This window comes from Tympanuchus pallidicinctus, unplaced genomic scaffold, assembly GCF_026119805.1.
Source record: "Tympanuchus pallidicinctus isolate F22 unplaced genomic scaffold, pur_lepc_1.0 scaffold13, whole genome shotgun sequence".
Classification (NCBI taxonomy): domain Eukaryota; kingdom Metazoa; phylum Chordata; class Aves; order Galliformes; family Phasianidae; genus Tympanuchus; species Tympanuchus pallidicinctus.
In genome coordinates this window covers 18,594,549-18,607,380 of record NW_026294648.1, presented here as the reverse complement: position 1 = coordinate 18,607,380, position 12,832 = coordinate 18,594,549, and the positions used below count along the sequence as shown (strand labels likewise).

Sequence of the window (12,832 nt, the reverse complement as noted above, 5' to 3'; positions counted from 1 at the left end):
TGGCAAACCCAGCACCAGCATAAACCCAAATCTTGCGCAGCTGTTTCCACAGTGCTCGTGTTTTCCCTGACTGCTGCAGCAAGGAGCTCAGGAACAGCAGAGCAGGATGGTCTGCTGAGCAATGACCACCGATGGACAGCAGGCACCGCCCCGAGCCCCAGTCCTGCCCTTGTCAAAGGTCTCCAGCAGAAAGGACATTTCTCCCAGTCTCTTCTCTGAGATCCCATTCCCTCCCCTGGGCTCCCACCACCCCATCTGCTGAGCTCAGAACCACCACGTGGCTTTGGCTGATCACTGTTACCAACACGTACCTTTTGTCTCAGCTTTCATCACCTGGGATCCTGCCTTGTGGTGATGAAGAACTAAGTGCAGTGGAGTCAAAGAAAACAGAAGAAAAAAGATTGAATGCGCATAAGTAGAGTGATGGGTAGAAGTCAGGTCAACGATTTATCTTTAAAGTGAAGAAACCATTGTTTGACACTGGAGAAAATCAACTCTTATCAGCTTTTCAAAGCCTGCAAATCTATCTGCAGTCTTGGCAGAGCTCAGCGATTGTTAAGAGCAGGAAACTGAGGATTATTTGAGCAGATATTTTCTAAACGAAATCTGCTGCCACAAATCACAGTGCCAGCGACCCAAAGCCCCCCCAGCCCAGTGAGGGCCCCGGTGTGCAGGCTGTGCCATCACAGCCCATCTGGCCACGCGGAGCTACACCCTGCACAAACATTTCGTGTGGGTCCCACTGCTGTCTGCTGCGGCCATTTCCCAGCCCTTCCCATCTCTCCCATGATCTGCCCCTCTGCCCTCCACAGAGGCTGAGACATAAGAACAATATGGACAGACAAGCTGGCTTAATTCCATGCACGGCTGCGTGTTTACCGCTTAGTGGATTTAGGATTAATTTTTCATGCAGCCCCTGCCCGGAGCAGACTTGCACTCAGGGCTGTTTGTTTAGGTTGGTGTTTCGGCTCAGCAGCTCCTGCTGGGTGTGCTGTGCCCCCCAGGGATGGCTCTGTGCCCCACGCAGGGTCACTGCTGCAGCACAGCAGCCCTGTGGCTGCAGGCTCACCTGCCGGTTCTTCGAGATGCCGTCTCGAAGAACTTGGTCCTGGAGGCCACTCTGCAAACAGAACAAGAGAGGAGGTCACTCCAGTTATCTGATGTATATCATCCACTAATCAGATAGCATTTGTGCCATGGAAAAGAGCAGCAGCATCAGCGGACATGGAAGACGACACTTCTAGTGATGCCGGCTGCACTCCTCGTGCTCTAAGCTCCACTCTGTGCTTCCTGCATGCTGCTCTGACCAGGCAACCTTCATCAATTTAATCACACAGCTTATTTAACTGCTCTTGCTCAAAAGCCTATGTGCTGGTGTAAATATGCACTTGTCACTTTTTACGGCCTCTCCACTTATGATGTGTTTCATATTAAGCTTCCAACTGCCCTCATAAAAGGAAAAATTATAACATAAGTGATTCAGGAGAAGAAAGGCAAAGCCCATTCCTGCCCTGCAAGCATGGAGCTGAAACTGACAGCACCTTTCTGGATTAAGGAGTGAAGATGAGGACGTCACACAGCCACACAAGGGGCTCTCAGCAGAACGCAGGGGCTGCCGAGCAGCAGACTTTCAGGATGACAAACATTTTTGCCATCTCCTATTGCCACAGGCACTGGGCAGCTGGCTACCTCAAATCCTAGAGCTTAAGTCTGGCGGCAGAGCATCAGGTGAGCGTGCAGGGAGAACAGACTGAGAATCCATGGGATGATGGGGGAAGGAGAAGCACATCCCAGTGAGGGACAGCAGGGTTTCTGTCTCTTTAAAAACATGAAGAAATCCGATAATGAAGCTGAACTGCATCCAATTCCTTAATGGAGATCCAAGCAGGATCTCTCTTTTCTTGGCAAACATCTCATTTGAGAGACTCTTTGAGAGCAGGAAGGGAGGGAGCTCCAGCTGCACTGAGAAGTAACTGAGAAGATGATGGAAAGTCAGCCCTGGAGCCACATTGGATGGGGCTCAGAGCTTTTTGTTCCTGCAGTGTTTTTGCTTTTGCTATGGCCACGCTCCGCCCCAGCTGTGCCCTAAGGGCAGAGCCTGACCCGACTCTCACGCAGCTCTTCCCAAATGACTCAGACCCCTGCCCATGGAAAGGGGAATGGGACCTGCACGAGCTCCAGCCCCGCTATGCCAACAGTGCTGGAAACCAGCATGCTGCTTCTCCTTCTGCCCTTCCAGCACTCCTGGCAGATGGCAGCAGCTCCCGCTGCCGGTCACCGCGGCCCCCTCTGCCCTCCCCCCAGCCCTGTGGCCAAAGGCTGAGCTGTGGCCCCGTGCTGCCCGCCCGGTCCCTGGCTTACACTGAAGAAGGCATTTCCTCTGCTGTCCCTGCTATCAGATCCGGCCTCTGCTCCAGCTTCTGTGGGACGGGAGCCCTGCAAGGTGGGTCTGGAGGTCTCACAGGAGGACGTGTTATCACAGGCTTATCGCCATGGGGCCGTGGCTTGGGGACACCATCGTACTCTCCTGCAAGGCAGAAGATCACAGACAGTGCATGTGAAGCTTTGGCAGAGGACGTGTTTGTGAAGATGCATTACTGGGCTGCAAGAGCACGCTGCTGGCTGTGTTAAGCCCTTCAACTACCAGGACCCCTAGGACTTTCTCAGCAGGACAACTCCTTAGCCACATCTCTTCCATGCCTGCATTTGTAAATTCTGAACCTGAATTTCCTCTTTGCTAAATTATAACTGGAGCCTCTCCACAGAAGGCCTATTTTCTCATCCATCCTGCTGGCTTCTCCAGTTCTTCAGAATTACCCCCAAGCTGTCCGCACTGAAGCGTGATGCAGTGTTCCAGCACCAATTTTAAAGCAGCAGTATAGCTGCAATATAACTTTATTGCTAATTCAGTGTTCTCCTATTTATACGTCTCAGGACCAGCAGCCCATTTTGTTGTGCTGTCTCTGGATCATGCTGTCAGCACGCTATGTGTGATAATGTGAAAAAATCAAATCTGTAAGCACTAAATGGAGATGGTGTACAAGCCAATTTTAAAAGCTATTTTACTCTTCCAGAGGCAGATTTCCACCTACCATTTAATTCAACAAATTTAAATTAAGCCAGTAGTGTTAGTCAGATGAACTTTATGTTTGTGCTACCCAGCCAGGCCTTTTATTCTTTCTCTTTATGCAGCCCCATGCTTTCATTCTCTAAATACAGGGCTGTGAAGCTGCTGGGGATGACAACATCTAAAAAGCACTGGAGAGCGCACAAGTAAGCCTGGCAATGGCAGAACTAGCAGTATTTCTTATTTACGACCATCATCTTAAGGATCTCACCCAGCTCAGCTCCACACGCACGCAGTTACAGCACCGTGTGCCACACGGTGAGCTGTGTGCTGGCACTGCAGGGGACAACGCAGCCACACAGACACACCAGCCCCTTCCTTCAGGGCACAGACAGCACCAACCCAAATCTGGCCCTAAACTTGTTACTTATACCTATCGTGCATACAGGTAATGCTTATTAAGCCATACAGAAGCCCTGCTCTGTCACACCGTGGCTGTGACACAGCTGTGCCGCTCACCATCTCTGCCGCAGCCGCCCGGCCGGGGCGCAGGCCTCCTGGCGTGGAGCGTGGAGGTGCGCAGGGCAGGGCTGCTCACCACACCATTGGCAGCCTTGCCAGGCAGCTTCGCACCCCCGTCCTGCAGCCTGGCCACCAGCTTGCCCACCTCCAGCTCGGCAGGCGGCCGTCCCGGTTCCTCCCCCCCAGGCCGGGGTGCGGGCATGCGGCTGCGCAGCAGGGGTCTGGGGGCCTCCGTGGTGATGCTGCCGTTGGGGGTCTGGCTGAGCTGGTCTGCTGTGGAGCCGAGGGACAGACAGACGGGTTAGAGACAGACAGACCGGTTAGGATCGAGTGTGGACATGCAGCCAGGCAGCAACTGAGGGCTGTTCTGCCAGTGACAGTTTGAGCTGCGAGGCACTGCAACCTCTGATAGCAGCTCTTACTTTCCTTTCTCACCCAACACCAGAACGCACTGTCTGCCATGCTGACGGCCTTGTCAATGCAATTCTGGTACTGTTTACACTGCTCCTGGAAAGGAGTTAAAAGAAACAGGAGTGAGGGAGAGTGAGGAGAGCAGCAGAACTGACCTCCACTTCCTTCCACAGAAGCCCCAAAGAAGACAGGTCGTTCCCGCAGAGGGCGTTTGGAAATGGTGATGGGTTTGTGCCTCCGGGCAGCCACCCTGGGGGGAGGCACTGGGGGGGCAGCGCTGTCTTCTGGGGGGCCCGAGTAGATCTGTAAGGACAGACACATCTTCAGATGGTGCTCAACAGACCAGGCAGCATTCCCAGGGCTGGAGAGAGGCGCTGTGGCAGCCCCACGCTTCGGGGTCGGGCGCTACAGCCCTGCATACGGCTGCTGCCTTCCTGCAACAGGCAGCCTGCTACACACCACGGCGGTGCTGAGCTAATTAACACAACGAGATCACAATACAGAGAAAATGTGCGGCAGCAAATTATCTCAGCGCAGATTAAGTCAGCTTTCAATCTGATATGTTCTGAAAAGAGTCAGGTTTTCCACACTAACCAGGCGATACAATCTGCAGCAAGCACCCAAACAAGCTGCTGCATTGTTTGAGATTTAACAGCAAAACACTTCGGCTCTTGGTTTACAATGAAGTGTGTGGCACCCTCAAATTACCTCAGATGAAATACTGGCACAAAAACAATGCTGGTTAGCAGTTCTATCTCCTTTTCTCACTGCTCATATGACACCTATTTGGTTGGGGTTAATTTAGAGGCTTTTATTTATGTCAGACCCCTTATTAATAGCTGGGAAAAAAAAGAATAAAGCCTTGAGCAGTCTTTGATGATATGAAACAACACATTAAAGCCCCACATCAACTGCTTTTTCTTTTTTCCCATGGGTATTCACTGAATTCACAATGGGCTTCCAGGAGCGGATCAGTGTGGCAGAGTGGCAGGAGCTGCTGGGAGACCATGGCATGGCCCAGGATGGCCCAGGATGGCCCAGGATGGCACGGCCAGACCATCCTGTGGGGTTGGCAGGAAGAACCTCAGCCCTGAGGATGAGCTCAGCCCCAGCACAGTCCAGAGCAGGGCCACCTCCCCTTCGGCAAGTCCTCTGGTACGGAGGAACCCACAGATATCTGTCCCTCAGATAAATTCTAAAAGGACGTCCTGATTTGATTAAGGATGTCATCTTTGTAACTTAAAGCACGTTTCTCCTTCTGCCAGGCAAACAGAAATGCTGGAGAAAATCATGAGTCCCTGAGCTCTCAAACCTTCTCCCTCCCAAGGTCTGGGCAGTGGGGATGGCATCGCCTGCTGCTCCCTGGTGCCTACAGAAGCACCACAGACCTCTGCTTTCATGAGATGCTTTTCAACAGCTTGAAGCCACTCTCAAGCCCCACCACACTGCTCTTTTTAAGATGCGAGTGCGGCTTCTCCTTTGATTCTGCCTTTCAAACAAAAATCCAAGTTAAACAACTGGAAGGTACAAAGATATTGACAGATCCTCGCGTTTAGAACATTTGTACAGCGAAGAGGCATTTCCACAGGGATCGACTGATTTAATTTAGCTGTAGCACTGATATATAAACTGAAGAAAGAATAATTATCCCCAATGACTTCATGGTGAGTAGTTACTTTGTCCTTAGCCTTCATATTGCACTGCCTAAGTAATATCTCTCTTCCTCCAGGCTCATTTGAATTGTTTGCATATGTGTGAGCTGAAGACGCTTTCAGCTCCAACAATGAGCTTACACACTCCATCTAATAACTGCTACTAATTTCACCTTATTGACAAAGAAATTAAAAGCAAGCAGAGAGATGTCTGGCTTAATTAAAGGTTGAATTCCATTTCTTGGAGGCAGCAGTGGGAACCGCGTGTTGACTCAGCCTGAGCAGAGGTGGCACCAGAGTGACAACAGAGGCTGAGCTGGGAGCGACCACCGAGCATCGCAGCAATGAAGCCCTGCCACGAGAACTTGAAAGCATTTGTAGGAACCCGCAAAGAAAGCAGATCTTCATGGGCTTTGTGTGCAGATACTCCTAAGTCCCTCTGAGCTCTTTCATCCCACCTTTCTGATTTCAACCCTTGGCATCACAACTCACGCCATCCTTTTGGTCCCTGTTTGGTCTCTGACTCCACGCTCACTTTTGCACGGCCCTGCTCCTTCAGCTCTGGCCTCCTCATCCGCTCCCCCAGCAGGACATTCCCCTCCTCCCATCCCCTGCCATCACTCGCAGATGCCATCAAACTTCTCCTTCCTTCAGGACATAGGGGATTCTTCCCACACTATAATTTAATGAGCTATGAAGGACCAAATTCATGCTTAGGAACCTGAAGCACAGCGCTGCGGGCACGAGCTGGGCGCTGAACCTGCCTCTAACAGCTCAGCCCCAGCAGCAGGTCCCTCCCCAGCCCCACACCTGTGTCTGCACAGCCCTATGCACAAGGGATCATTTTTATCCATCTTTCCATACTTGGTTGCTTTGTTATTTTTCCTGTTGTAATGGCAGGCAGTGCCATGTCTTGCATCATGCCTGTCCCTAGCGGTTATGCTGTACTCTGTCTCCTGGCTTCAGCACAAGAAAGCATCATGTCCTGTCACCTCCAGGTAGAGAGGACACTTTCAATACAGACGCTTTCAATACAGCACTGTCAACACAGATGCTTATCTTATTTAAAAAGAAAAGCAAAAAACCCAGTAGACTCAGAGTTTTCCTACAGGCAGAACTATAGGCAATAGTGAGGAACGTCTGCTATGCTGCTTGTTTCCCTGTGAAGCATTTCAGAACAGCGTATTTTGAAGGAAAAATGCCACCCCTTAAGGAGACCACAAAAGAAAGAGCCAAACTCCAAGTCGTTGCCACAGCAACAGCTGGCATGGAGGTGAGGAGAGGTGGCACAGCCCCATACCTTCCCAAAGTGCTCGATGAGAATCTCAACCACGATGTTCTGGAATTTGATGTTCATCATTGCTGCCACGGTGTCCTCCTGTGCCCGCATGAGGGTCGGTCCGAAGATCACCCCCATGTTGGATGGTGACATCAGGTTCTCTCGGCTGTGCTCACACACGCTGCGGAGAGGTGAGGGAGAAGGAATCGTCTGTCATTTCTTTAATGTTTCCAAAAGGATCTTATTCTAAGAAATTAAGAAGATGCAACAAGAATCAGCTGTTCATTTCTCCTCATTTTGTTTCATCTGAATTTGTTTCCCACCCCTGGCAGAGACCCGAGGTCTCTGTGCTGTGCTGCGATGTGCACCATCTTCAGCCAGGACCACTGTGGGAGAGCAACGTGCTGACAGCAGCTCTGCTCCATCCCTTCTGACGTCCGGCTCCTAATTCTGCACACAAAAGCCACCTGTGCAACACATACACAAAAGGAATCATTTCACTTGGAATATCCTATTTATCCCTGCCTGGGAACTGTTGACCACGGCCTGAAGCTCTGATTGACCTCCTGAGGTGAGCACTGAGTCAGCCCTGGAGCACAGGTGAAGGCAATTCTCCTGTGCTGCCGGAAGGGATGGAGCCTGGCTGTGCCTCTCCCAGAGCCATTTAAGGGCTGACTGCCAGGGGGAAGGATCCCTGCTGGAGATCCCTCCTTGGGAGATTGGTGACAATCTTACTAAGCCTGACCACTGTACACCCATTGATGGTACAATCCCAAACTGACTGCTGGCTTTTATTTTTCTCTCTCTCTGAATACAGGGAGGCCACTGGAGAGTTTCATAAACTTCCACAGCATCTTCCTTCTGAAAGAGGCCCAGTTTCAAAGAACAGAGCTCTCTCTATTCAGCCTGGGAGGAGCACACGAGCCTGCAGAGCACACCAGTCACTGACTGAAGCATTAACCACTAGATAGACACTCTGTGTTTTCAAAAGCAGCCAGCCTGAGCTCTGAATGCCAAAGGAGAGAGGCTCTGATGCTGAGATTTAATGAATTCCTTATACTGTAGCTTTCCTTAGAGAGGCTTCTGTGAGCGCAAAGGAGGTAAGGAACAGAATTTAAGCGTAAGCACTTTGAAGAATAAATGTCACCACCACCACCATTCCAGTGTTAGGTTTATCAGACTGCAAGGCAGACGCTCTCATTCTGCCACATACACAGAGAGGCTTCAAAAACACACAAACAAGCATGAAGGGCTGGAAGCAGGCTGCAGCAGGACCCCATCACCTGCACTCCTCACCCGACAGAGGGCACAGCACCAAGAGCTCAGCATTGGGTGGGAGGATGTGGAAATCCCAGGGCCGTTTATTTTTGCAGCAGTTCAGCCTTGGAAAAGGCTTCTCCAAGGACCCAAAGTGAACCTCTTCACTCGGCAGCCATTGCTTCTGTAAGTCCTGCTCCTTCCTGACCCACGCACAAGTTGCTGCACAGCCCTCCCCCATGGGGTGGAGAAGGCAGAGTTTCTGTACCAAGCCTTCCCATTCGGTGTGATGACAAAACAGGAAGATTCCCTTCTTCTCAGCACAGTGCCGGTGCCATCACCATCAAGGAAGTGATGCTTTCAGTTACTCGTTGGCAGAAGCAAGCAGAAGCTGCCCAGCACCACCAAGCACCCACTGCCAGCTCACCTGTATGCTGAAGCCTTCGTGCTGCTCTAAGGGCTCAGGCCATTGAGCTGCAGATAAAACCAAAGCGCTGTTCACATGCAGCCCAGAGGCACAGGTCTTATGCTGTTCTGAACCCCAGACCTCATGTTCTTGTTTACTGGACTGAGAGGAGACATGTTTACAGCTCTGCTCTCTCAGATGGTGCTTCCATGTTAGAACTGCTCCTTGCTTTGTGCTTGTCAGGAAGTGAATGGAAGCAGCAAGCAGAAAGAGGAGCATCACTTAGTGCAGAGGGTAGCAGGGCTCATCACACCACTCGTGCAGTCAGAACGTAAATTCCCAGGGGGACAGTGGTGGATGCAGTTTTACAAACCTGCCACAAGAAAAGGCTTGCTCTGCTGATTCCACTATTCCTCTTAGTTTGGCTTTAGAGAAAAACATCTGCTTACTTGACTAGGTGTCGTATGAGGAGCTCTAACATCTCTCTGTTCTTGTCAGGTAGTTTATAGACCAGGGCATGAATGGCTCCCAGCCTGTAGTCCAGGTTCTCAGATTCTGGAGAGAAGTAACACAGAGAAAAGTTTGTGCCTTTCAAAGTAAATACAATAAAAGAAAAGTAAAGCCAAACAAAATCCGTGGGAGCCGTTCCATCTGCAACACAGGGCTGGTTGGACAAAGCCAGTGATGGGAAGCAGAAAGAAAATGAGATTACATAGCAACAGGGTAATGATTGTGAGAAACAAAGAGAAATGGAAAGAGGGAGAAATGAAGCTTGAAAGGGAGCGCAGGGCCAGCTCTTTGCTGAGCACAGGGATGGGCTGGGCATGGCCAGGTCCTGCCCTTCACACTGCACCAGGGGAACCCCACGGCCCATTTGCTGGGCATCTCCTTGGCCCGGAAAGCTGCAACACAACAACATGAGAAAATGAACTGCGGAAAAAATGGAGTCCTTGACCCAAAGAGGTCACTTTCAGACACATAAATAATCAAGAAACAATCAAATACTCCATGTGAAAAGAATAGTGTGGGATCTCGGTGGCTGGGAAGCTTAATGGTGCAAGTTGTGACGGGGGAAAGGAAGGGATTTTGCACATACTCAGCCACCATTGGTTAATCAACGCTGAAACTGATAAATCTTGGGCTCGAGCACAGTCAGTGCGTGGTGCAAAATTTTCCTTGACAAGAAACAAGAAGTGTTAGTAATTTTCCAGGGGTCCAAAGTGAGGAGAGGCGGGGATGTTTGTTGGCCTCCTACTGACTCCAAGGAGACACAGGGCTGCGAAGGACGCCTTCATACAAAATGCTTCTGAGCGTGCCACGAAATGCCAGCACTTTCATGCTGAGAGGATGACTAACTCCCTGCATCCCCCTGCGACCCACCTCAGTGTGCTGGCTCTCAGCAGCCCGAGATGCAGCCAGCTCAGAATATGATGGATTATTTGAACAAGCCGTAATCACAGGACAGCTGAGGACTGGCTGGGTTAGCACAGGCTACGTCCTGTTGGCTTACCTATGCTACTTGACTAACCTCTGTTACTGTTGGCTGCGATTCGGTCCTGAGAAGTGCAGAATGAAAACACACTTCTTGTACCAGTAGATGCTTTGGATTCAACATCCTGGGCCAAATCTCATGAACTAAAAGGATCATGTAACTCTGCTTGGCAACATCACATCGCATTCCCTCACTGCTTTTAAAATAAATATCTTGATTCTTTTGAGAAACAACTCTAGAGCACTTGTGATCATCTGCTTTCAGGTTAGTTGGCACGTCCTGGCCCTCCAGACCCTCTGGAAGGATGAAGCCCTGTCACAGAGAAATGTACTGCAATAGCATGGAAAAGAAGGGAAGAAATACTTCCATCATCTTCCTCTCAAAATTAAGGACCCAGAAGAGAGGGCTGGTGGCAAGAGGCAGATCCCCAGGTGCAACCTGGCAGAGCTCTCTCAAGCCATTTGAAATGCACCTGGCTCTGAGCACGGTCACACCAGGCAGGCACACTGCAGTGCTCTGACCCCACCAAATCGATGTCATGGTGTGTTGGCCTCGGGCCCCTCTGCAGACACTCGTGTGGCTCCTCCTGGGAGCAGATGGAGCCCCAGTGCCCACCCAGCGGTGCTGGAGCCATGGATGCCTCCAGAGCCCTCTGTGCCCTGCAGGGATCAGCACAGGGAGCTGCCTCTGTTGCTGTGAGGCATCAGGCTGGGGGCTGTACTTACTGGCAGCCAGAACCAACTCCTTGTGCAGCTTGTACGTCATGACGGGCTCCGACAGGTTCCTGCAACAACCAGACAGAAAACTGAGCTCTGGGAGGGCAGTGTGGCCTCATGACTGATCTCCAAGGTCGGGAGCAAATCTGCTCACCCACCAGCCTGCTGGTTCCCGGTGGCACCTCCCCAGACGCGCTGCAGGATGTGGCATTGCCACAACAGGCATATTTCTCATAAAGAGAAAAGGAAAAAGGAGGCATTCCCTTTTCCAACGCCTCTGCTGCTTCTTTCCCCTTTCCTTTGGCCGGATGCTCACACCTGGCAGTTCTCTTTGCACCCAGACTGCCCAGAGCAGTGGGATCTGCAGCATTACCTGAGGTAAAACTTTAGTGAGCTGGTAATGGTCTTAATGTCCCAGTCACTGCTTTGGAGGTCCACATCCCCTGGGCATTTTGGATCTGGAGGAAGAACAAAATGGCTATAAAATAAGATCCACTTTGAGGCTGTTATAAAAAACAAATTCAGGGAGGGCACCACTCGAGATGAACTAAGCTAGAGCAGCAGGTGGCCATTCCCAAAGGTGGAAAAGGAGAACAACAGTGCTAGTGGCAGAGAGGCTGTTACTCTGGATGAAAACATCAGTGCTGACCAGAGGCAAAGGAAGAAGCAGCAGGTAATATTTGGTGGAGAACAGTTAGCAAGGACACATTCCCTGCAGTTTGTTTTCTTCTAGTCAAGGCTGGCAGAAACAGTGCATTCCCACAGACCCAAGATCAGTCTTTGTGTACCCAAATAACCCAACTGTCTGCTCCAGTCCCTCACCCCAAGGACTCCCCAGCAACTGCTCTGGGAGCATTTCGCCTCACTGCATGGGGAGGAGGGGGCAGGAGGAGAAAGCAAAGCCAAGCACACACCCCTCATGTTCCATCCAGCTGCATGACCAACGCATTGCTTTGTGGTAGGGCAAGCTGAAGGGCATGGGTGGAGGGGGCAGCTGGCCTACGGAAACAGACTGCATGACTTAAATAAAAAGAAATAAGACTAGAGACAGAAAATCTACCTCCTCACTCAAATTCAGGAAGAAGTTGCTCTGCAGCAGCTATTTCTGCTCAGTGTTGTTGGGTTTTGGACGGTGAGTTTGAACACAGCAGGGTGGCAAGTGGTCAACCCGAGTGGTGAATTAAACAAAATGAAAAGCCACACACAGCTGGGGGTCAGAAGGGAAAAACACAGCGCTGCTTGCAAGGAGGGTGAGAATCCAGGAGCAATAAAACCTGAGGCTAAGTAAATTAGTCATCGGGCAAGTGTAACTGAATAGCTGGCTCCATGGGAACTGAGAACAGCTTCGTGTCAGCACAAAGAAGTTTTAATAACAACAATAGTAAATGCAAAAACAGCCTTTGAATGCTACATTAATATCAGATGTCCGCACACGGAGCTGACAGAGGCTGGCATGTGCCCGAGGCACACAGATAGAACACAAACACACTTCCTGCTCTGTGCTGCAGCCCTGCCAGCAGTGGTGCACGGGGCACAGGGAGGACAGCAGCCACAGCTCCGGGCAGACCCCAGGAGTGCCCAGCTTGGAGAAGTGCTGCTGAGCCCCAGGCACCACTGATCCCAGGTGTGACAACCACCCAGCAGTTAATGTGCCTGAATGAAACGCAAGATTTAGGGTGCAGAAAGTTTGCTACAGAAGTACGTATGCTGACTGGTCCGTGAAAATAACCACCTTCCTGCAGCCCCTCAGGAGGGCATGGCAGGTCCCTGCACTGCCCAGGCAGTGCATCCCAGCAGCGGTGGTGAGGTGGGTGGGCACCCAGCGCAGCAGCACCAGGGCTGTCCCTGCCACACGGGGGGCAGTGACTTGGAGAAGAGCCTTCACACTGCCCATCTGCTGGGGCTGCTGCAAGAGGAAGGGGGGAAGGCACACCCCCACTGCTGCCATCACCTCCTGCTGCTTCCAGCACCCACAGTCAATGCAGTGTGAAGGGAGAGAGCGGGAGTGGGCTGCAGAGACGGCTCCGAAA

The 12,832-nt window shown here is 51.2% G+C and overlaps 1 protein-coding gene across 3 annotated transcripts in view; it reads right to left on the bottom strand.

Moving 5' to 3' along the window:
* The window catches only part of OPHN1 (oligophrenin 1), a 47,227-nt gene that overhangs the window by 2,128 nt on the left and 32,267 nt on the right, over nucleotides 1-12,832 (bottom strand). For 2 of the 3 annotated variants that reach the window (XM_052673528.1, XM_052673526.1), the window contains 9 exons: nucleotides 11,176-11,260; nucleotides 10,812-10,870; nucleotides 9,044-9,149; nucleotides 6,953-7,112; nucleotides 4,156-4,303; nucleotides 3,587-3,862; nucleotides 2,362-2,527; nucleotides 1,070-1,120; nucleotides 312-362 (listed from right to left, as the gene is read on the bottom strand). In XM_052673528.1, the coding sequence (XP_052529488.1) occupies nucleotides 320-362; nucleotides 1,070-1,120; nucleotides 2,362-2,527; nucleotides 3,587-3,862; nucleotides 4,156-4,303; nucleotides 6,953-7,112; nucleotides 9,044-9,149; nucleotides 10,812-10,870; nucleotides 11,176-11,260 (1,094 nt within the window). In that variant the 3' untranslated portion in view covers nucleotides 312-319. The remainder of the gene's footprint in view (nucleotides 1-311; nucleotides 363-1,069; nucleotides 1,121-2,361; nucleotides 2,528-3,586; nucleotides 3,863-4,155; nucleotides 4,304-6,952; nucleotides 7,113-9,043; nucleotides 9,150-10,811; nucleotides 10,871-11,175; nucleotides 11,261-12,832) is intronic. The other variant, XM_052673527.1, reaches the window with a different exon arrangement.